The 23,301-nt window shown below is 45.6% G+C and overlaps 1 protein-coding gene across 1 annotated transcript; it reads left to right on the top strand.

Annotated features, from left to right (window-relative positions):
• The first annotated feature begins 2,523 nt into the window (after positions 1 to 2,523).
• On the top strand, positions 2,524 to 18,056 carry RNF114 (ring finger protein 114). The gene is made up of 6 exons (XM_043553692.1): positions 2,524 to 2,706; positions 8,492 to 8,642; positions 10,988 to 11,094; positions 11,466 to 11,580; positions 14,845 to 14,952; positions 16,197 to 18,056. The coding sequence occupies exons 1-6, from the start codon at positions 2,567 to 2,569 to the stop codon at positions 16,260 to 16,262; spliced, it is 687 nt and encodes a 228-aa protein (XP_043409627.1). The 5' UTR covers positions 2,524 to 2,566; the 3' UTR covers positions 16,263 to 18,056.
• The last annotated feature ends 5,245 nt before the right edge of the window (positions 18,057 to 23,301 follow it).

The following is a 23,301-nucleotide window of genomic DNA, read 5'->3' as shown; positions in this document are numbered from 1 at the left end:
TTCCAGGTGACTGATACTCTTAAGTGCACAGGTCCCGAAGCCAGACTGCATGTGTTCAAATCCTGAGTATCATTTTCCATCTGTGTTAAAAGGTAATTTCATTTCTTTCTGCTTCAATTTGCATAGCTGTCAAATGGGGATAGTGGAACCTAAGTCATAGGCTGCAATGAGGATTTATGTAAAATGCCTAGAATGATAAACACAAAAAAGTTCACTATTAATATTTCAATCCTGTCCTTTTGTCTCTGTGACTACGTGTATACGCTCGTGGTAAGTTCATCTCAAGAGCCCAAACTGGAGGCGGTCAAACTGAAGCCCAGGCCTGGGGCTCCCCTGCCAGGGTCTGGCGGCAGCTACAAGGCTAACAGAGAGTCTTGTAAATACCTACAGCACGTCTCTGCCTCTGCCAAGGCAACCCCATCCCTGGAGGGGAGACAAGGCATATTTGGCTGGAAAGAGATCAGATGCATGGATGCCTGCCATAGGAACAGGAAAAAGAAACAGTAAAGTGTAAACATGGTCCCCCTTGGGCTGCTGCATATACGCGCCAAGTTATTTATTGGTGAAAAGATGCTCACATGGATCGCTAAAAATAATCCTCTTGCATTCAATTAACCTGGTTAACAAACAGGATTTATTTGTCCTGTGTAGTCTACAGACTGTGAGGTCTGTGGCCTTTCAGAGTGGAAGTGTAATTGATCAATGATTATCCTGGTTAAGAAAACCTGGTTAGAATTGTTAGCGGAGCCTGCCTTTTAACAAGATGTATCTTTCGGTAAATGGGCTGGCCACAAGAGCCAATTTGGTGCAGTAGAAAGTGGAGAAAGTTGGAATTCAAAACATCTGGGCTGCAGGTCTGCCACCTTCTTGTGAGATTCAGGTCTCCACTACCTCAGGAAGCCTCAGCTTCCCTGTCTACACAGAGCAGGAGTTGGGCCCCATCACCAGGGCCAGGAAGTGTGTGTACACAACGCTGAAAAACGGTGACTTCCTGAGGGAGCCGAGCCTCCCATTTCTGCTTTCACTGGGCCAGTTCAGGGTGGCCGTGGCCTGTCTTCAACGCCTCTTGTCATCGCTACTTTCGCTTCTTAGCGTCAGCATGAATTAATGATTCTGTCTTGTTTCCACTGTACTTTTAAGGTGCTCTTAGAAATAAGGCAGATTTTTTTTGGAATGTAAGCTGGTGCAGCCACTCTGGAAAACAGTATGGAGTTTCTTCAAAAAACTAAAAATAGAACTACCCTATGACCCAGCAATTGCACTACTAGGCATTTATCCAAGGGATACAGGTGTGCTGTTTCGAAGGGACACATGCACCCCCATGTTTATAGCAGCTCTATTGACAATACCCAAAGTATGGAAAGAGCCCAAATGTCCATCGATGGATGAATGGATAAAGAAGATGTGGTATATATATACAATGGAGTATTACTCGGCAACCCAAAAGAATGAAATCTTGCCATTTGCAACTATGTGGATGGAACTGGAGGGTGTTATGCTAAGTGAAATTAGTCACAGAAAGACAAACATCATATGACTTCACTCATATGAGGACTTTAAGAGACGAAACAGATGAACATAAGGGAAGGGAAACAAAAATAATCTAAAAACAGAAGAAACTCATAATATGGAGAACAAACACAGGGTTACTGGAGGGGTTGTGGGAGGGGGGATGGTCTACATGGGTAAGAGGCACTAAGGAATCTACTCCTGAAATCATTGTTGCACTGTATACTAACTAATTTGGAAGGCAGCTATGCTCACCACTATACCACCAATGCTATACTAATTTGGATGTAAATTTAAAAAAATAAATAAATAAAATAAAAAAATAAACTGTCATCACTCGTAAAAAAATTAAAAAAAAAGAAATAAGGCAGATTTGGGGGCACCTGGGTGGCTCAGTGGGATTTCGGCTCAGGTCATCATCTCACGGTTCGTGAGAACGAACCCTGTGTTGGGCTCTGTGCAGGCAGTGTGGAGCCTGCTTAGGGTTCTTCTCTCTCCCTCTCTCTCTGCCCCTCCCTCACATGCACTCTCTCTCTCCCCTTTTCTCTCAAAATAAATACATAAACTTAAAAAAATTTTTCTGTTTGTAGCTCAGGAGTGGTCTCCCTTTAAAATTTGTTTGCCTAAAAAATAAAAGTAAGTAAAATTTGCCTACGTTTAAAGAAAAGGCAACTCGATTTGGGGTAAAATATTAAGTAATAGTGATGACAGTCACGATTTAAATCGAGGAAACACCTGCAGTGACACAAGGCCTGTTCCAATTCTTCCGGGCTCTGCATGGGACTTCCACATTTTCCAGATTTCCCTCCTCTCACCCTCCCTCCCAGCCTCCGGTCCGAGGGCCGGGAGGAGTGGCCCATCCTCTGGCCCCTCCCCAGCCTCGCGCCCTTCCCATAAGCCACGCCCCAAGTGCCCCGGACCGCACAGCGTTTCACCCCGTCCCTCCCACTGTGGGCCGCGAGCCCCGCCCCCAGCGCGCGCCAGCCTACTACCTCCGCCCCGCCCCCTCGGGCTCCTCCTTCTCGGCCGCCGTTGCGCCGCTCTGCGCGGCAGCAAGATGGCGGCGCAACAGCAGGACCGTGAGGGTGGTGCGCAGCTGGCTGGGCCCGCTGCGGAGGCCGACCCCCTGGGCCGCTTCACGTGTCCTGTGTGCTTAGAAGTGTACGAGAAGCCGGTGCAGGTGCCCTGTGGTCACGTGTAAGCGGCAAGCCTGGGCCTGGTCGGGGGGAGTCTGGTAGGGAGGGGCGAGACCGGGCTGGGAGGGTTCCGGGGCGGAAGCTCAAGGGCCGGTCTACAGGCGGCTCTTCGCGGGGCCCTCCGGGGTTCCTGAAGGTCTGTGGAAGTTGGCGGGGCGTGCTTCTCCGCCCTGCTCGCTTCCAAGTATCCCGCCGTCTGTTGAGCGCCTACTCTGTTCCAGGCGGCCTGTCAGGCTCCTTCTCACCCCCGATAGTGGAGTGGCACCCTGCTGGGGATTAGGGAGGGTCTCAAGTCGGCCTCGGCCGTAGGTGGGGCGCCTGGCTGGCTCCATCGGTAGAGAGTGCGAGTCTGGATCTCGAGTGGTCAGTTTACTTAAAAAAAAAAAAAAAAAAAAAAAGTCGGCCCTTAGCCGCAGTTTTTATTGACTAGCCTGTGCGTCGCTCCTAAAGTAAGGCACGTATGGCGTCATGTCTCCAGTTCTGCCAAGTAATTCGAATGTGCACCGAAACTGGAAAAACGCTGAACTAGACTGAAAGAACAAAAGGGAAGTCTTGATAATAGATCTCACCAGTCTGCCTTTAACTGTGAAAGGGGTTGGGAGTTGCGGGTAGCGATTGTTGGCATTCCTACTTGTGTGCGAGGTTTGCTGCGTTTTTTGTTTGAGATTAAGCTTCCGTGGCCTGCATGTTGCTCATACGCTGGTTAGGACGACTGAAGGAAATGTGTCTGAAAATGATAGTACAGACCCTGGGCTGGGGTAGGTGCCTTGAGGTTGGCGGGATTTGAACCCAAGCCTTGCTCCGTCAGACACACAAACACACCTAAGTTGAAACAACTGTAGAAAATGTGGCCACTTCTCGCCCCCTGGGAGTTGGCATTTCCTCGGTGGTCTCCCGCAGTGCTTATCATGGGTATCACCTTGGTATTGTTTTTAGGACACCTTTGCTGGAGAGTAGGCACGATAGGCGCCTGCTGGGCCTCACAGGTATTCTTATTTGCGCTGCAGTCCTGCAGAGGAAGAGGGTTGGCAGCCATTTTGCAGGTGAGGCTCGCAGGGGGCAGGCTCACCGTTGTCTGAGCCTTCCCAGATGAACTGCAGGTGTCTCCTTGCCAGCCCAGAGAATGATTGGCACCTGGCAAGGGCTCTCCAGCCACACTGACTGCTTTTTGCTTCTTCAAGTCCTCTAAGCTCTTTCTGGCTTTGGGCTGTTCCCACTTGCAGTTGAGTTAGCCTGGAACTCTGCATACCCCATCTGCATCTCCCCTGCCAACTACTGCACATCCTTTCCAGACTTCAAGTCCCCGTTTAAGCCACCTCCCTTATCACCATCCCTACTTAAACTACTCTGCTTCACTCCTGGGGCTTCCTTCGTCCTTACATAGAGCAAAACTTCGAGATCATGAGGGCAGTGACCATATCTGTAGTGCCCCTCTCTGTGTCCCCAGTGCCTAACGTGTGTCTGAGCATCCATCTTCCAATCTTCCATTCAGCCAACTAAAGTGTTTGTGTGCTCACTATGTGCCAGATAGTGCCCTCAGTTTACAGTCTAGTGAATTGATGGTAGGTGAGACTAACAAGTGTTCAAAGTATTGTGAAAATTCATTGTGCGGTGGGAGGGTATTACAGGGATCAAAGTGGTGTGGATGAGTAGGGGAGCGATTGGGTAATGGGTGGATGAACCGAGAAATTGGCGGTGGAAGCAAACTCATGTGAGTTAAGGTGGAGGCTAGATAGCGTTCTCATTGAATCCTCTTTTCCTTGGATCAGCCCTCCTTTCTACATTTACCTAATTTTGGACCAATTCATTGGATTTCTTTTCTTTACTTTTTTTTTTTTTTTTTTTTTTTTTGATAGAGACAGAGTGAGCAAGGGAGGGGCAGAGAGAGGGAGAGACAGAATCGCAGGCAGGCTCTGTGCTGTCAGTAAAGAGCCAGTCTCAGGGCTTGATCTTAAGAGATCATCACCTGAGGCAAGATTGACCTTGCACGCTCTTAACTCTCAGTTAATCGACTAGGCCACTCAGGTGCGCCTCATTGGATTTCATTTACCATTAATGTTTATAAAGAGGCTTGATCTAGTGCAATTTAGCAACTGAAGAGCAGCAAAATTCGAGGTTTTATTGAGCCACACGAACCTTCCCCAGGTCAGAGGTCAAGGGGGAAGTACTGGGTTTTAAACCTTGGCTCTTTTCTATACTCACCACGCTAGTTCGAGGTGTTCATCAATTCTGCTGATTGAAGACAGATAGATGCACCCCTGTGAGGGGAGCTAAGTCTCCCTTAGCTCTAGCCAAGTGCTTTTTGCTCAGCAAAAAGTGGCAGATACTTGCTAACGTCTGTGCTCGGAAACCAGCATCTTTGTAGCTCTGGCTGGATGGGGCATTGAGTTTTTATAAAACTTTATTTCAAGCCCTAAATGACTGTGTCTCTGCAATTCAGTGGCATATAGCTGGAGGAGAAGGGACTTTGTACATACCGCTGTAACAGAAAGGGTGGAGCATCTAGAAGACTGGACTAGATCAAGGTCCATAAATAAAAAAGGGAAACGGAAAGCCAGCCCAAGATACAGGAACCATTTAAAACCAGGCTTCCAAAGGAAATGGTCAACAAAACTAAAAGGCAAACAACAATGGGAGATGATATTTGCAAATGACATCGGATAAAGAGTATAAAAACCTATAAAGAATTTACCAAACTTAACACCCAAAAAACCAAATAATCCAGTGAAGAAATGGGCAGAAGACATGAATAGACACTTTTCCAAAGAAGACATTCAGATGGCCAACAGACACATGAAAAGATGCTCAACGTCACTCCTCATCAGGGAAATACAAATCAAAACCACACTGAGATACCACCTCACACCTGTCAGAGTGGCTAAAATTAACAACTCAGGAAACAACAGATGCTGGGGAAGATGTGGAGAAAAAGGAACCCTCTTGCACTGTTGGTGGGAATGCAAACTGGTGCAGCTGCTCTGGAAAACAGTGTGGAGATTCTTCAAAAAATTGAACTACCCTACGACCCAGCAATAGCACTACTAGGAATTTATCCAAAGGATACAGGAGTGCTGATTCATAGGGGCACATGTACCCCGATGTTTACAGCAGTGCTTTCAACAATAGCCAGATTGTGGAAAGAGCTTAAATGTCCGTTAACTGATGAGTGGATAAAGAAGATGTGGTTTATATATACAATGGAATACTACTTGGCAATGAGAAAGCATGGAATCATGCCATTTGCAACAACATGGATGGAACTGGAAGGTGTTACGCTAAGTGAAATAAGTCAGAGAAAGGCATATGTTTTCCCTCATGTGGAACTTGAGAAACTTAACAGAAGACCATGGGGGAAAGGAAGGGGAAAAAAAACAGGGAAGCAAACCATAAGAGACTCTTAAATACAAAGAACAAACTGAGAGTTGATGGGTGGGGAGAGGGGAAAATGGGTGATGGGCATTGAGGAGGGGACTTCATGGGATGAGTACTGGGTGTTGTATGTAAGCGATGAACCACGGGAATCTACCCCCAAAACCAAGAGCACACTTTACACACTGTATGTTAGCCAGTTTGACAATACATTACGTTAAAAAAAAAAAAAAAAAAAAAAGGCTTGCATGTTGGGCATGTCTCCGGCACAAAGTGGCTTGTGCATATTTGGTTAATGAGCTGTGTATCCTGGTGTGTGCTTGAAGGAAGGCTTGAAGCTGCTTTTACTAAACTACCATCTAGGCTTCGTTTCTCTGGGACCCTCAGTTCTCTTGGGTTACTCTGGTGATCTGCCTTTGAGAAGAGGTACAATAAGTGATGGCCACAAGACCCTGTCTACCTCTCCAACCTAATCACTTACCCTCTCTCAGTGGTCTACCCATCATGGTCCCAAAGCCTCCCTTCCTGCTTTTTGGAAACCCCTTTACACTTGGTATATCATCTCTGTGTGTACCCCTTTGTGTCCAGGTCTGTGTGGCTGTGTCCTCATAGTTTTGGGTCTCAGCTTAGAGGCAGAGGGCCAGAGAAAGAGAATCCAAAGCAGGCCTCACATTCAGCACGGAGCCTGACTCAGGGCTTGTTCCCACAACCCAGGGATCGTGATCTGAGCCAAGTCAAGAGTCAGTCAACTGACTGAGCCGCCCAGGTGCCACTCAAATATTACTACCTCTTTAAAGAAGCTCTGTATGATCTATGTCGGCTGATCTCTTTGCCTTGTTTTATTTCCTTCGTATACTTCATCCGTATTGGAAATTAACATTTGTGTTTTTCTCCACTTTGGAATATAAACATCAGGGTGCCTGGGTGGCTCAGTCACTTAAGCATCGGACTCCAGCTCAGGTCATGATATCACCATCTGTGAGTTTGAGCCCCGCGTCGGGCTCTGTGCTGACAGCTCGGAGCCTGGAGCCTGCTTCATATTCTGTATCTCCCTCTTTCTCTGCCCCTTCCCTGCTCGCTTCCCTCTTGCTCTCTCAAAAATAAATAAACATTAAAAAAAAAAAAATCAAGACTGGGATTTTGTTTCCTTCTCTGCTTTACTCTCAGTGATGAATCACTAGGCCCCCTCACCTTCTTCCAGCCTGGTCTGTTTCATGTGGCAGTATTAACACCTAGCTTAATGACAAAGAGGAAGAAAATCCTTAGAGACAGTAAAAATGTGTGAGATGCACAGGTTACCTTTGATGATACGTGTTGAATTCTTCCTAACAGATTTTATTATCCTGCCTTAAGTGTCTCAGGTTGGGTATGTAGCTGGGCTATTTTCATGTCTTAGTGTCCATTCTTTCTGTGTGTCCGTTCATTCTTATCTCAGCATTATTACCTGCCTAGTTTCAGGATAGAAACTTGGCCATCTTTGACTTTCCTTCTCAAACTCAGTAAGCTACCAAGTACTGCTGACTCCCCCTCTGAATCATTTCTTCAGTTAATTCACTGTTGCCTCAGGCCCTCAGAATTCCTTGCCTTAGCTATCTGTTTGGTTTCTACTTCAAGGCTCCTGTCTTTCCTCACCTTAAAAAAAAAAAAAAATTAAAAACCAAGAACTCTATTGTCCATGTTAACCTCAGCTATTTTTCTAAAACTTGGATTTGGCCTTGTTGATTGATATCTTTAAACATCTGGGTTCCTACTGTTTCTGAGGAAAAGCGTTAGACTTTTATTTCCTTAGGTGCATCATGAGTTTTTTAAGTCTAAGGGTCTAGAGTATTCTTCCCTTCTGCAGTTGAGCTCTTTCTTCTAAGGCTGTTTCATGAATGCTGCCTTTGAAGTCTTACCAGCCCTGACCTCCTTGGGTCACAACTAGTTGGTCTTATCTCTGTGTCCTCGTGGTGCTTTATATTCACCTCTAATGGTAGCACCTCGTGTTTGTGGTGCATTTCACAGGTGCTTGACACTGTACTAAGAAGGGTCTGCTATCCATATCCCATTCCAGTAATCCCAGAGGTAGCTACTGCCGTCTCCATTTCACAGAGGAAAAACCGAGGTTCAGGAAAACTCCCCCAGATCCCTCAGTGGCAGGTGCTGAGGTTTGAAGACTGTGCCATGACCCCTCTCACCGTGTACCATGATAGTTGGCGTTTTGTTTTGCATTTGTTTCTGTTGGTGGACCTGTGTCTGCTTTGCAGGACCTCCACCCCCTGCTTTTCTGGCCTGGGAGGACTCCGCATTTGAATCAGGAGTTAGGGAGCAACGTGTTTTTAACCCATTACTCATTGACGTCTTTTTAAAAGTTTATCCATTTTTGTTGTCTTGTCTCCACGATGCATGACGCAGGTTCTCTGTGTGTCTTGTTCTAGCTTTTGCTCTGCATGCCTGCAGGAATGTCTGAAGCCGAAGAAGCCTGTCTGTGGGGTGTGTCGCAGCGCTCTGGCACCTGGCGTCCGAGCCGCGGAGCTCGAGCGGCAGATCGAGAGCACAGAGACTTCTTGCCATGGCTGCCGTAAAAATGTATGTGGAAGTAAAACGGAAGTCGGTGTCCTTCTGCGATGAGGGGGTAAAACACAGAGCTGTTGCCACATGTTTCTCAAGTTAGAGCATGACTAGGTGACTAACAGCACGTGTGCATGCTAGTTATCTGCAGCAGTGGCTGTGCTGTTTGATTTTAGTACCTTTATTGGTTTTGATTTGCTTTTTTAAGAGTTGGTTTAGTATATTATATATCGTAGCTTTGGAAACTAAAACGTTATCCCATTTTGTTCCTTTAAAAGATGCGCTTTTCCAAAATTATGCATAACTTCAGATCATAATGACAATGCTGTTTATTTATTTCTTTTTAAATATGTATTTATTTTGAAGGAAGGAGCACACACACACGTTTGCAAGCTGGGAAGGGTCAGAGGAAACCCCAACAGGCTCCACACTGTCAGCGCATAACCTGACGCAGGGCTCTGTCTCCTGAACCATGAGATCAGGATTTGGATGCTTAACTGAGCCATCCAGGAGCCTTTGTTTCTTAATTGTTTTAACATAAGATGAGGTCATCTCAAAAAAGTTATCTGCTGTAATGAGTTTGAGGGAAAATTTTGTCATCTGTGTCAATATAGATATAAAACTTAATATTTGAACTTTTTAGCACTTGATAGGAATCATGACATAAAGGTCAGTATGAAATTATTTGATTATAATAGCAATACCAAACATTTGAAGTGCATCCATTCTGTTGTATAATCCTGTTAGAATCCAGTGTATTTAACATCTATAATAAAGGAGAAATATTATTCTTATTTTCCAAGAGATACACACAGCCTTACAGGTTTTAAAATCATTATGATTTTCTTAATTTCAGATCATACAAAAGTATAAAATAATGTAGGCTTGTTTCCTACTCTAGAGATTACCTTTTTATTTTTTTAATGTATTTATTTTGAGAGGGGGTGTGAGTGAATGGGGGTGGGGGCAGGGGCTGGGGCAGAGAGACAGAATCCCAAGCAGGCTCCATGCTGTCAGCACAGAGCCCAGCACAGGGCTCAATCCCACAAACTGAGATCGTGACCTGAACCAAAATCAAGAGTCATATGCTTAACCAACTGAGCCACCCAGGTGCCCCCAGAGATGACCTCTTTACAAGTGATTCAGTTTAGAAGGCTGCAAAACATTTTCTGCCCTTTGACAAACGCAGATCTAAGGTTTTTACCAAATACAGTTGTCAGAATTTTACAAAATAGGATCATAGTATATAATTCTAGAGCTTTTTCTCATTTTTGAAAAAAAAATTTCACTTAATGACTTACTAGTCTAACGTGTCAGTTTTGTTACTTTAACACATTAGTGTGGATGGCCATAGGATGGGTATACGTTCCCATCTCCTTCCTTTCAGATTGATTTAGCACTAAGGGTACACAGTGGCTACTGTTCTGAATGGGGATATTTACCGTCCCTTTTAATTGGGAGCTCTTTGGTTGGCAGCTCGAAGTCAAGTTCTTTAGCTGGAGGTAAGACAAAGAAGCATTATGGTAAACCAGAGCTCAAATATTGAAACTTCCTTTTTTTCTTGTGCCTTCCTTTAATTTTGGAACTCAGGATATTGAAATGAAGTTACCCGTTACTTTATGTATGCGTGATGGATTTTTCTTTTTCTGTATACTTTTGATATTCTCCATTTTAAAGATTAATGTTTGTATCGTATCATATCTCTAGGTGTATTCTGCCTCAGAAAATGTTTATCTTCCCTTTACCTCCCCTTTTTCTTCATTCCTTATACTTTTTCTTTCTTTTTAGAACACCTGCAATGAAGCACTCTCCTCTAGGTTTTCTCTTTTCAACTTGTAAAGGCTAGATTCTGTAGGAGAAATAGAATTCAGATTTCTGGATTTCTGTTTTTTGTTTTTGTTTTTTAAAGATTATTTACCACAGTCTGGAATTCTGTACCTTAACTAGAATTACTGGTCTTTATCTCTTATACTTAAATGATTACTTTTTGCTGCTGCACATAATAGAATGTGGTTCTTGGCTTGCTGTGAAGAGGCTAGTTTAAATGCTATGTGTAAAACTTTTAAACCTTCCCTGGGTTTGGAGTGTGTCTGAGCAGAGAGCATACCTTGAATACAAAAACCTCTAGGAGAGTTATTTTCGAGTGGAAGCAGACATCCTGGATTGGTCAAGTAAGACATCAGCTTTGGTATTAACAGAGCCCCTGCAGCAAACGTGGTTTTAGCCCTGTCAGCATAGCTGGGAGTCTGGTGAGATTGTTTGCCAGGGTGGTACAGGTCTGGTTTTCACCTTGCCCTTGCTTTGGGACTATGTGGGACCTGGTCCAAGGTCTGACTAACTTGTGGGCTGTCATTCTTCCTAAGTTCTTCCTATCCAAGATCCGGGCCCACGTGGCTACCTGTTCCAAATACCAGAATTACATCATGGAAGGTGTGAAGGCCACCACCAAGGATGCCTCCCTTCAACCAAGGTGAATGACTCCCTCAGGTGGAGGTCCTCTTCTGCTATGAAGACAGTGGACACTTTGCATGTTTCAGGGTTTAGTTGTAGGAGTTTGGGGAAGTGGGTGTATAGTTATTATTCAGATGTATGCTGGCTACGGATGTATAACTGTTATCTGTCCGTTTTCGTTTTGGGGTGGGGTGTGGAGAACTCTGATGTTCACTTCAAATGTTAGCTCTGCTATGAAGTTATGTTCAAAACAGTTGATGTGCTTCTCAGGTAATTGTCAGAATCCCTGTCATAACACATTGAACTCTGCTCCTTTTTGGAGGTATGGAGATTGAAGTGTGGAAGGGTACTCACAAAGAGATTTCTTCTGTTCTGCCTTTCATCTTCCAGGAACGTCCCAAACCGTTACACCTTCCCTTGCCCGTACTGTCCCGAGAAGAACTTTGATCAGGAAGGGCTAGTGGAACACTGCAAGCTGTCCCATAGCACGGACACCAAATCTGTGGTAAGAGGAGCTTTTTTTGGAAAAAAGTTAAACAGAAAAATGAACAGGAGTAGTGCAGCGAACTCCTGTGTACCCTTCACCTAGATTCACAGATTGGTAACATTTTACAGTATATGCTTAATGATACTCTGCGTGATACTCTACATTTTGCTAGCCATTCAGTAATAAGTTACAGATACCATGACCTTTTGTCCTGCACACTTCAGCATATACCTCCTAAGAACAAGAGCATTTTCTTCAAAAATCACGTTTTTTGTGTTTGTCACACTTAGGAGATGTAACTTTGACATAATCTGATATCTAATATAAAATTCATGTTTAAATTTTAACAATTGTAGGCGTGCCTGGCCAGCTCACTTGGTGGAGTATGCGACTCTTGGTGTCGGGGTCGTGAGTTGGATCCCCACGTTGGGCCTAGAGATTACTTAAAAAAAAAAAAAAAAAGTGGACTGCCCTTGAATTTTAACCATTGTTATGTCCTTCATAGCAATATCCTCCTGCCCCCAAGTCCTTGATCTGTGTGTTACACGTAATTGTCATGTCTCTGGTGCTAGGTCTTTCTTTGCCTTCCATGACCTTAACATTTTTAAAGAGGACAGGCCAGTTGTTTTGTAAGAGGTCCTTGGATTTCGGTTTGTGTGTTTTTTCATCATTAGAAGCAGGGACATTCCATAAGCGATGTGTCCTCCAGATGCCGCTTCAGGGGTCATGTGATATCTGTTGGCCCCTTTGTTGGATCGCTTGGTGTCCACCAGGTATCTTCTGTGTAAAGCTGTCATTTTCCTTTTGAGAGTAGTATCTTTATAGTTGTGGGAAAGGGAATGTATATGAAATTACGGTGCACCTGAGCGGCTTAGTCAGTTAAGCATCCGACTTCAGCTCAGGTCATGATCTCACAGTCTGTGGGTTCGAGCCCCACGTCGGGCTCTGTGCTGACAGCTCAGAGCCTGGAGCCTGCTTCGGATTCTGTATCTTCCTCTCTGTCTGCCCCTCTCCCACTCATGATCTGTCTCTCAAAAATAAATAAACATTAAAAAAAGTTACTAGGAAAGTGTTTATCACTCCTTTAAGTATCACAGACTGGTACGTAGGTTTTTTTTGTGTTTTTTTTTTTTAATGTTTGAGTGTGGTCCTTTTCAGTAGTACTACCCTTTCCTCTTTTTCCTTTCAAGTAAGTTCTATACCCAACATTGCGGTTTCTGGCACTACAACCTAATTTTCTCTTTTTTCCCCTCCTTTGGCTTTCTGACATTCCTGTGGTTATTTTGTCTCTGTTGAAGCCTCTCTTCCTTCATCCATTGGCCCTCTGTTCTATCCCTTCTCCCTTTACAGAACTCCTTCTTAACTGTTGATGTTTCAGCCCTTCCCTTTGGAAGTGACCTCCTTCTCAGTCTCCTGACCTGACCCATGATCTAGCCCCATATCCACAGCTGCCTGCCCAGCTCCTTCCACCAGGAATCTTCCACCATTTCAGATTCGTCTTTTGCTAATGCCTTTTGTTACGATACCTTCCTTATTACTGGTGGAGTGCCATCTCTAAGCTGACCACTGAGGCCTGCTTCTCCCTGTCCCAGCTCCTCTCTGTCCATCTCTGAATTTTCCATTCTAGCCAGCTGATCGCCTGTAATGCCTGTACTGCTGACTCCTGGCCTTTCCTCTGTGCCATTGCCAGTCTTGTGGAGCACCCTTTCATGTTGTGTCTTTCCAAATACCTCCCAGTCTTCAACGCCCAAACTGACTTCTTTATTATTTTATTTTATTTTCATTTTATTTCATTTTTGTTTTTATTTTATTTTTTAATTTACTTAATTTATATCCAAGTTAGTTAGCATATAGTGCAACAGTGATTTCAGAAGTAGATTCCTTAATGCCCCTTACCTATGTAGCCCATCTCCCCCAACCCCTCCAGCAACCCTCTGTTCTCTATATTTAAGAGTCTCTTATGTTTTGTCCCCCTCCCTGTTATATTATTTTTGCTTCCCTTCCTTTGTGTTCATCTGTTTAGTATCTTAAATTCCTCATATGAGTGAGGTCATATATTTGTCTTTCTCTAATTTCACATAGCATAATACCCTCCATTTCTATCCATGTAGCTGCAGATAGCAAGATTTCATTCTTTTTGATTGTCGAGTAATACTCCATTGTGTGTGTGTGTGTGCGTGTGTGTGTGTGTGTGTGTGTGTGTGTGTGTATACCACATCTTTATCCATTCATCCATCAATGGACATTTGGGCTCTTTCCATACTTTGGCTATTGTTGATAGTGCTGCCATAAACATGGGGGTGCATGTGTCCCTTTGAAACAGCACACCTGTATCCCGTGGATAAACGCCTAGTGGTGCAATTGCTGGGTCATAGGGTAGTTCTGTTTTTAATTTTTTGAGGAACCTCCGTACTGTTTCCCAGAGTGGCTGCACCAGTTTGCATTCCCACCAGCAGTGCAAAAGAGATCCTCTCTCTCCACATCCTCACCAACATCTGTTGTTGCCTGAGTTGTTAATGTTAGCCATTCTGACAGGTGTGAGGTGGTATCTCCCTGATGAGTGATGTTGGGCATTTTTTCATGTGTCTGTTGGCCATCTGGATGTCTTTGGAGAAATATCTATTCATGTCTTTTGCCCATTTCTTTACTGGATTATTTGGTTTTTGGGTGTTGAATTTGATAAGTTCTTTATAGATTTTGGGTACGAACCCTTTATCTGATATGTTTGCAAATATCTTCTCCCATTCTGTTGGTTGCCTTTTAGTTTTGCTGATTGTTTCCTTCTCTGTGCAGAAGCTTTTTATTTTGATGTGGTCCCCATAATTCCCAAATCGACTTCTTATATGAGGGCTTTTCAACGTCAGCCCTCTTGTCTCAGCATTTACTTTGTAAAAATAGCACAGAAGGTTGTGTTTTACTTCCTCAGGTTATTGTTCATCTGTCATTTCCTTGTTTTTCTTTGTGCTTTTGGATCATTTTGTGTGCTGGGTCAGAAGGCCATAGTCTAGGCCCCTACTGGGCTAACACATTGTCCTGACCACAGTAGGGGATCAGGAAAGGGTAGTGTCATGGCCAAAGCCGTTAGGCACTCTCATGTGTCATTTGACCTGAGTGGGAGACTGACAGTGTTTTCTGGGATACGAATGTACCTATGAAGGAGTGGCCAGGCCCTAAACTGATGTGTCAGGAAAGCTGCCCTGGAAGAAAGGCCAGATACGGGCCACAGAGGGCTGATGTTAGCTCAAAGGTCAGGTGCCTAAGACCGTGCTTTTTTGTTGAAAGGTTTGTCCGATATGTGCCTCGATGCCTTGGGGAGACCCCAACTACCGCAGCGCCAACTTCATAGAGCACATCCAGCGCCGGCACCAGTTTTCTTACGACACTTTTGTGGTGAGTCTGGAGCCCGGGGCCTGATCTCTCCCCTGGGGTAACAGCACAACAACATCCCTTCTCTTACCGGGAAAGCTGTGGGTCCCATTGTTGAGTTTTGTCATTGATGTGAAGGGCTCCCTGGAACAGCAGCTGTGTGGTCTATGTTCGTGAGCCCACTGAGTGGTCAGAGCCTTTGTTGTGTCTACAGTGAGACATGATGTAAGATTACTCCTGGGTTTTCTTCCAGAAGTTTTTCCCACTTTCTTTTGGTATGTGTAGTTTCTACCCGTTCCAGCACCTGGCTTGGGATCCTGAAGCTCAGATGCCCATGGGGACCAGGCAGGTAATGGAAATGGTCTCCCTGAGGATTTGCAAGCCAGACGGCACCTGACACATGTCATGCTGCCATCAGCTCCCGCTGACAGCAGTGTGCAGAGACACAGGCACAGCATTGCCAGTTTTCTCCGCCTGTCCCAACCCCAAGAAGCTGGAAAGGCGGAATTCCATATGAAGTGTCACATGTTTTTTAGAGCATCTTAGGTCAAAACACATCCACTTGCCAAAAGTAGTCATCCGGTTTGTGTCCTTTCCCTAGTGCTGAGTGGTTTGAAGGGACCCACTGTTGTGTTAGCATTCTAGTAATAGATAAATTTGGCCAAACCCTTGAAGTAGAACGTTTGTTTGTTTATATATATATATATATATATATGTATGCATGCTGTGAGGATTTTAGAACAGCATTCAGTCTTAATGGCTGTGTTTCAGGACCCAAGAAGGAAAGCATGACTCCTTCCTAAGTTGTCCTAAGAATGTGTATTCTCAGTCTAAGAGAGTTTCTGAGATTCAGACTTCCCAATAACTGTCCTTTTTGTTAGTGCCCTGAAGACAGATGAAATTCCCGAGTTGTAATCAAGTAGGTAATTTGGCCTCGTTGAATTAAAAGTCCAGTTTCACTGCAGTGAAAGTCCTCCCATGTGAGCACTCGGTCTGTGCCACGCCCCGCGCACAGGTGCCCTGTGGTCCTCACAGTCCCCGTCTAAGGGAGCCATCAGTGTTCTCATCCTCAGGAGGAGGCGGCAGAGGCCCAGAGAGGTCGAGTGGTTTGCCCAGAGCTCCGTGGCTGGCACCAGAAACAAGCTGGGATCCATGCTGGGCCAGGTGTCTCCGGAGCCTGTCACTGGGCCGCCCCGCTTCCCCCATTGAACGACAGTCTTTGCGGCTGTGACAGGTGCCGGGGCCAAGGGTCTGTGTTTCGCCCTCAGGATTACGATGTTGATGAAGAGGACATGATGAATCAGGTGTTGCAGCGCTCCATCATCGATCAGTGAGCGGTCTCTACTGTCCAGCTCGTGCTCCAGAGCGTCCGTTGTGTGTTGGGCGTGAAACCTGTGACTCCTACACCTTCAATGTACAACAGACCTGGAAGTGAGCTGTGGTCACTTCTGACAGGGAAAAAGGTCCCCAGGTCAGAGCCGTCCCTTCCTTTGGGGTCTCCCCTACTGTTAACTCTGTCATGTGTCTGGTCTCTGATTGCCCTCAGCTGCTCCCTGGAGTTTCTGCTTCCTTTTCTGGAAGAGAATCCAGGTTCTTCACCTACCCTTGTTTCACTCTCGTTCCTCCCCTTTAGTGTGCATCTCTCAGGTCCTCTGAGCCAGCCAGGACCTGTTCTGGGTCACGAATAGCACAAACGAGACCAGCACCTCCCTCCTCTCCTTGTCCCTGAGGTGAGGTGTGTGAGCTCTGGCAAACGTGTGTCCCATCGGTGGTGGAGCTCCTTCTGTGCTGCGGAGGTTCTGTTAGTTGGTCCTTAGCAGCAGCTGCCGGAAGCTGGAGTGTCCCTCCTGGGAAACATTGCAAAAGGCCTGTTGGGGTGAATGTTCTGGGTTTAGCATGATCTGATGCTGGAAGTTTTGATTAGTTCTATTTTCCTACCGCTCCTGCACACCCTTAGAGTTAACTGGTTCAGTCTTAAATGCCTGCATGGTGCCTTGTTAGGATAAGGTGTAACCACATCTTTTTAGTGACAATAAGTGTTTCTAGGTTAGGAAAGTTAAACTCCATTTATCCATAAGTGGGGAGGAGGGTCAGCTAAGAGCAGTGCGAGGGCCGTAGCTTTTTGGTTCTGATTTTTGAACTAACATGGTATTTTCAAAGGACTGCGTCATGTTTGCCTCTCTGTTTGAGAACCTGCTTACATTCTTGTCCTTGAGGCACGAGAAGGAGTCCTCACATGAATAAGAAGGAAGAGGTTTGGGGGCTCCAGTAGATACTCTAGTTATTTTATCTTTTCTTTGGTAACTTAGATTAAACTGAGTATCTGAGTATTGCTTTTCTATCATAAATGGTTTCCTTATGAAACTGATTTCCATCTGTAAATCAGTGTGTGAAACCTGCCTTGTAAAGCAGAGGTCATGGGAAATCTAGTCTCACAGCCTGCTGTCTCCTTTTGACAAGACGCACTGTTAAAAAGGCAAACACAGCTCTTGTGAGCGCTTGTTAATGGAAACTGCTGGAAACTAGCTCAAGAAACTTGAAGTTCACCATGTTTTGCGAATATTAATAAATACAAGGCTGAGAGCGGTGTCAGTCTAATCTGTAGGAACATAACCAAAAGACGTGGATTTAGGTTCATTTTTTTCGTGTCAGACCTCTCTACTCTGAACATGGGAAGTTTTTCTGGTCAGTGGCTGAGGTTGTAAGTGACAGGGAGCTTTGGGGCCTGTGAGCACCGCTGTTGTGGGCCTCTCCCTGCCTGCCAGTGGGGGCTGCAGACGCCTAGTGACCAGCAAAGACAGGGCCCTTTGCTAGGCAAAATTATCTTTTCTAATGTGATGTTGCTTTGGAGGGCCCAAATGTTAAGGTCAGCGCCTTCACTGTGATTTCTGGAAAAAATTCATTTAGCCCTCCCTGACGTGAGAGGTCTGAATCTGGAGGGAAATTTGACAAAGCCTTCATTTGAGGGAACGAATGACTGTCCATCTCACTAATGGTACCAAGAAACTGATTTCCTTGTATTAAGTGCACTTCATGTATTTCTAATAAGATGACTTTCCAGAAAGTGAAATTTGTTATGTTCTGGCTTTTAAAAGGTGAAATATAAATAAATTTCATAATTTATCCGATTGGCAAGCTGTAATGCCTGTTTTCACTAACCACTTTTTTTTTTTTTTTTTTTTTTTTTTTTTTAATTTCAAACGTTTATTTTGAGAGAGGGAGAGAGAAAATCCCAAGCAGGCCCTGCTGTCAGCACAGAGTCTGACACAGGGCTCGACCCCATGAACCGCGAGATCGTGACCTGAGCCGAAATCAAGAGTCGGACCCTGAGGACTGAGCTACCCAGGTGTCCCTCATTAACCACCTTTTGCTGAGATTTGGGCCTGAGGAGACTCCAGAAGATTGTTGCTCTTTCTAAGGAGACATTCTTGTTTGTCACAAGTCCCATCTGGCTCTGATCTTTGTTCTGACGGTTTAATAGTGGGGCCTCACTGAGCTTGTCCTCTCTTGGAAATGAACACAACCCCTACTTGTCACAGCTGGGAGTTCTGGTGAGGCAAGAAGTGATCGTGCTCCATGAAATAAGGCCTTATTTAGACACGTGGCTTCAGCTCCATTCCAATGACTTAGCATCCCTGAGATGTTGTAGTAAAGGGTTTTGTGCATTAAGATCTGAGGTCATGGCATGTTTAAGTTCTGCACGCTGCCACTGGCTGTGGGACATCTGGCAAATATTTTCCCTTTTTAAATGTTTCCCTACAATATAATAGGAGTGATGTTTCTGGCTTCTAGTTTCTTCATAAAGTAGGAGATATTTGCTATTTATTAACTAGCTGCCAATTACTAATCCCTTATCAATTTATAATTACACAGTTAATATGTGCCTAGCACAGTGCTGACACATAAAAGATGCCTAGTAAATAACATATATGCCTGAATATAAGGAAGTCATTCATTTTTCCAGTAAGGAAATTTTTAAAGTTTTTTGGCCAAATTGACTATAAGAGCGTTTATCACTGCAAATGAACTATTCAAATGTCTACTTATTTTTAATTACATATATTTAAAACAAATGTAGAAGTGTTGCTTTTTTTTATTAAAAAAAAATTTTTTTTTTAATGTTTTATTTTTTGAGACAGAGAGAGAGAGTATGAGCAGGGGAGGGGCAGAGAGAGAGGGAGGCACAGAATCGGAAGCAGGCTCCAGGCTCTGAGCTGTCAGCACAGAGCCCGACGTGGGGCTGAAACTCACGAACTGTGAGATCATGACCTGAGCCGAAGTCGGACGCTCAACCGACAGCCACCCAGGCGCCCCTAGAAGTGTTGCTTTTATCTAGTCGTACATTTCCAGGAATAGCTGCATCTTAAAGTTCTTGGGATTCAAGGAGCAACGTACACAAAACCCTGGCAGGACGCCTGCTGCACTGTGGGCACTCAGCTCCTGGACTTCTCTCCCTGGGCTTGTCCGTTCCGATCCCAATCCCATGGGAACCTTAAATTTAATACGGCCCAAACTGAGTTCAGCATCTCCGGCTTCCTCCCTCCATGCCCCTCCCTCTTTATCATTCCCTCTTGCTACGGACAGTACCAGCAACCCATGAGTCTTCTTACCCCTGCCTTTATACCCCCACCTTTGGCTAAAGCAGTTAAGTCCTGGACTCCGGTTACACATCAGGAAATCACAAGGTCTAATGCTACACACGGCGGCAGTCCTTGAAGTCCTTTGTCATCCCAGACAGACCAAGAAAATGGCATTTGAACCGAGACCTGAATGAAACAAGGGACAAGCCTGCTGACCAGGTAGGGAAGAGCGTTCCTGGAGGGAATGTTCAGAGGCCCTAACGGGAGCCTGTGTGTTACACTGGGGCAGGGCAGTGAGGGGGCAGTCATGGGAGCGTGTCAACAGGCGGCTGGGGGGCAGATCTGGGGCTTTTCTCTGGGTGAGATGGGAGCGTTGGAGGTTCGAGTGACAAGACCTGGTCTAGGTTTAAAGAAGATCCTTCTTCTGACTTCTTACGACTAGACAAAATATTTTTACTTTTGATTTAGGTATGTAAGTAAGTGAGAATCGGCAGGCATTTGAGTATTTCATCTGCAATGGTGGAAGCTCTCATGTTCAGTTTGGCCAAAAAACTTTTTAAAATTTCCTTATTGGGGAAATGGATGATGTCTTCATATTCAGGCATACACAGTATTGACTGAACACCTACCATGTGCCAGCACTGTGCCAGGCACTGGGGATTCACATACAATCAAATGTATAATTACAGACTGGTAAGTGTTCATGGTAAAGGATTAATAAATGGGAGCCATTTAATAAATAGTAAACATTCCTACTTTGTGAAGAAACCAGAAGCCAGAAGTCCACGAGCTCACAGTATCATCTAGACCTTTTCTCCTTTGTCCACCTGGGCCTTCTCCCTCCCACTCGAGTGCGTCGAGTGTCGCCTGCTGTTGGCTCGCTTCCTAAATAGCACCTGAACGTGATTGGGTTTCTCCCACCATCTACCTACTGGCCCCTACCTCTCCTCCAAGTTCATACCCAGACACCTTGAGCTGGTTGTCCTCCCCCCAGTGCTTCAGTTTCTCTTCTTTCCCAGTTTTACTCAGCTCCTCCAACCTGTGCTTTGAACCCTGCCCTCCCCCAGAGACCAGACAGGACAAGGCACGTCACTGACCCCAGCAGATAGGTCAGTCTCTCTTAGTCCCCTCCACTTCATCTTTAGTCTGTTTCGTGCTCTTGACCCCGCCCTCCTCTTAGAAACCGTTGCTGCTGCTGCAACACCGTCCTGGTTTCTTTTCCTATTTCTTTACCATATTCCTTTTCCATTTCCTAGGCAGCTGCCATCTCCTGGTGCCCTTCCCTTAGCTGTTGGAATTCTTCAGCCTCTGCCCTAGACTCACCCCATGTCCTCTCCCCAGGCAGACTCCCCCCACTGACCACTCTTCTCTTGGCTTTCGTTACCGTCCATGTACTGATGAGCGCAGACCCGTAGTTCTCGACCAGACAGCTCTCTGGAGCTCCAGGCCCACAGAGCCAGCTTCTAAGAGCTGTCCACAGAATGATTCGAAAGCATCTTTGGTTCTGCATGGCCCAAGCTGAGTGAGCTCTTCCTCTGCCCCCTTACTACCACACCTCGTGCTGGGTCCTTCACCCCCCAGCACCTTAGGGAAGGTGCTACACGTCCCTCCAGGTTGCTCAAGAGTTAGCCTAAACATCATCTTTAACTCCTTTGTCTACCTCAACACCCCATGTTACAAAATTATGATGTTAGCTCCCGCATCACTATCCCACTGCCACCAGCATCTCAAAACCCGCCACGACCTCACCTGAATTACCGACGCAGCTTTCCTTCTGGCCTCTCCAGTGTTCTCTAGCCAACATCCACTGCATCTCCCACCAAGCTGCCAGAAGGAGCCTTGAAAACCCTTCAAAGGCTCCAGTTACCCTCGGATAAAGTCCCACCACCTTGCTGTGGCCCTCCAGGCCCCCTCCAGGGTCCCCCTCCAGGCCCCCTGTGCTCTGCCCTCTGCCTGCCTCTCCAGCCTCAACTCCCGACACTCCTACTCCTTGTGCTCTGACCATACGGGCCTTTCCACGTCACAAGCGTGTCAGGTCTCCCACTATTCCTCTGAAATAGTTGGTCCTGCTGGCCCCCTCCTCCACTTCCCCCACTGTTTTTGCTTCCCAGTTGCAGTTTGGATTCCTAGATCAGACTTTCATGTCTGATGTTCCTCTAGAAACTTCTGATATTAATCAGAGTGTGTATTTAAAAAATTATTTGTTTTGAGAGAGAGTGAGCATGTAAGCGAGGGGAGGCAAGGGAGTGACAAAGAATCCCAGGCAGGCTCCTTGCTGTTGGTGCAGAGCCTGACGCGGAGCTTGAACTCACGAACCGCGGGATCATGACCTGAGCCGAAACCAAGAGTTAGACACTTAACTGACTGAGCCACCAAGGCGCCCCCAGAGTATTTATTAAACTTTTGTATAAATACTCGGACTATACTATTAAGTTTCCTGAGGTCAGGATTCCTATTTACTTCTGTGGCCCCATTGCTCAATATTCAGGTAAAATACAGGACTCCCAGTCACATGTTAATTTCAAGCAAACAACAAGTAACTTTAGTATAAATACGTATGAAATATTTCACAGAAGTATAATTTGCTCAAGTCAAGAAGTGAATGCGAGGAATATTCATGCTAAAAATACTATTTGTTGTTTGTTAGGAATCACATTTAATTGGGTGTTGTGTGTTTTTTACTGGTCAAGTCTGTAAACCCTACTCAATGTGTATTAGCACGGCAAATGTTCTGAACATCTGCTATGTGCTAGGCAACTCGCACCTCATTAAATTATTTTTTGTGAGGGCGCCTCAGTGGCTCAGTCAGTTAAGCGTCTGACTTCGGCTCAGGTCACGATCTCACAGCTTGTGAGTTCAAGTCCCACGTCCGGCTCTGTGCCGACAGCTCGGAGCCTGGAGTCTACTTCAGATTCTGTCTCCGTCTCTCTTTGCCCCTTCCTGTCTTGGGTACCGTCTCTGTCTCTCTCTCAAATATAAATAAACATTTAAAAAGTAACTAAATGTACAATTCCTTGTTTTAATGGCTGTCTCCCATACTCAGAAGTTAAGCCTTTGAGGGCAAGGACTCTGCCTGTCTTGTGCCCTACTCTCTTTCATACTTGGTCCCAAATACCTTCAATACATATTCCTAGCATTGAAATGGAACTAAGAGGGGGCTCTTTTACAATGGTACTTCCTTTCAGTGGCCCCCAGAATTCGGGGCCTGTGCGGTGGTAAGCAGAGCCTGAAGGGGCCGTGTCTCCTAGAGTCTGGAGCTGGCCCCACCGTCTGTGGGGAGCAGGGCCTTGCTGGGCAGAGGAGGTGAGACTCAGGCCGGCAGGCAAGGGAAGATGGCCGCTTCCTGGTGGAAACCGGATCTGCCCAGGCCCTCGACGACGACGTCCCTGGATGCTTTCTTGCCTGTATTCATCTCCTTATTCCCCAACCTTCCTTAGTGTCTGCTGAGTGTCCCACATAGGGCTCAGCGGGGCACTAAGAGTACAGGAATAACGATAATCTTTCTCATCCTTGGTTCCGGACATAGTACCTCCCCACCCGCAAATAATTTTGATTTAATCGTCTGGTTCCTGAAAGATGATCAAAGCCAGGCATTCAGGTTACTCTGGAAAAGTCCTATCTTGAATCCTCTTAACCAGCCCTTCAGGAGAGACGCTAATAGCATTCCCGTTACACAGATGAGGGAGTGGAGGCCACATAGGATGAGTAATTTGCACAAGCAGGGACCCAGCACTTGGTGTTTCAGTACAGAAGTGAGATTAGGTGCACGGTCTCAGGCACACTGCCCAGCCTC

The sequence above is a fragment of the Prionailurus bengalensis genome, chromosome A3 (genome assembly GCF_016509475.1).
Source record: "Prionailurus bengalensis isolate Pbe53 chromosome A3, Fcat_Pben_1.1_paternal_pri, whole genome shotgun sequence".
In the NCBI taxonomy this organism is placed as follows: Eukaryota; Metazoa; Chordata; class Mammalia; order Carnivora; family Felidae; genus Prionailurus; species Prionailurus bengalensis.
Note: the sequence above shows the minus strand (reverse complement) of the source record. Positions and strands in the feature narration are given on the sequence as shown.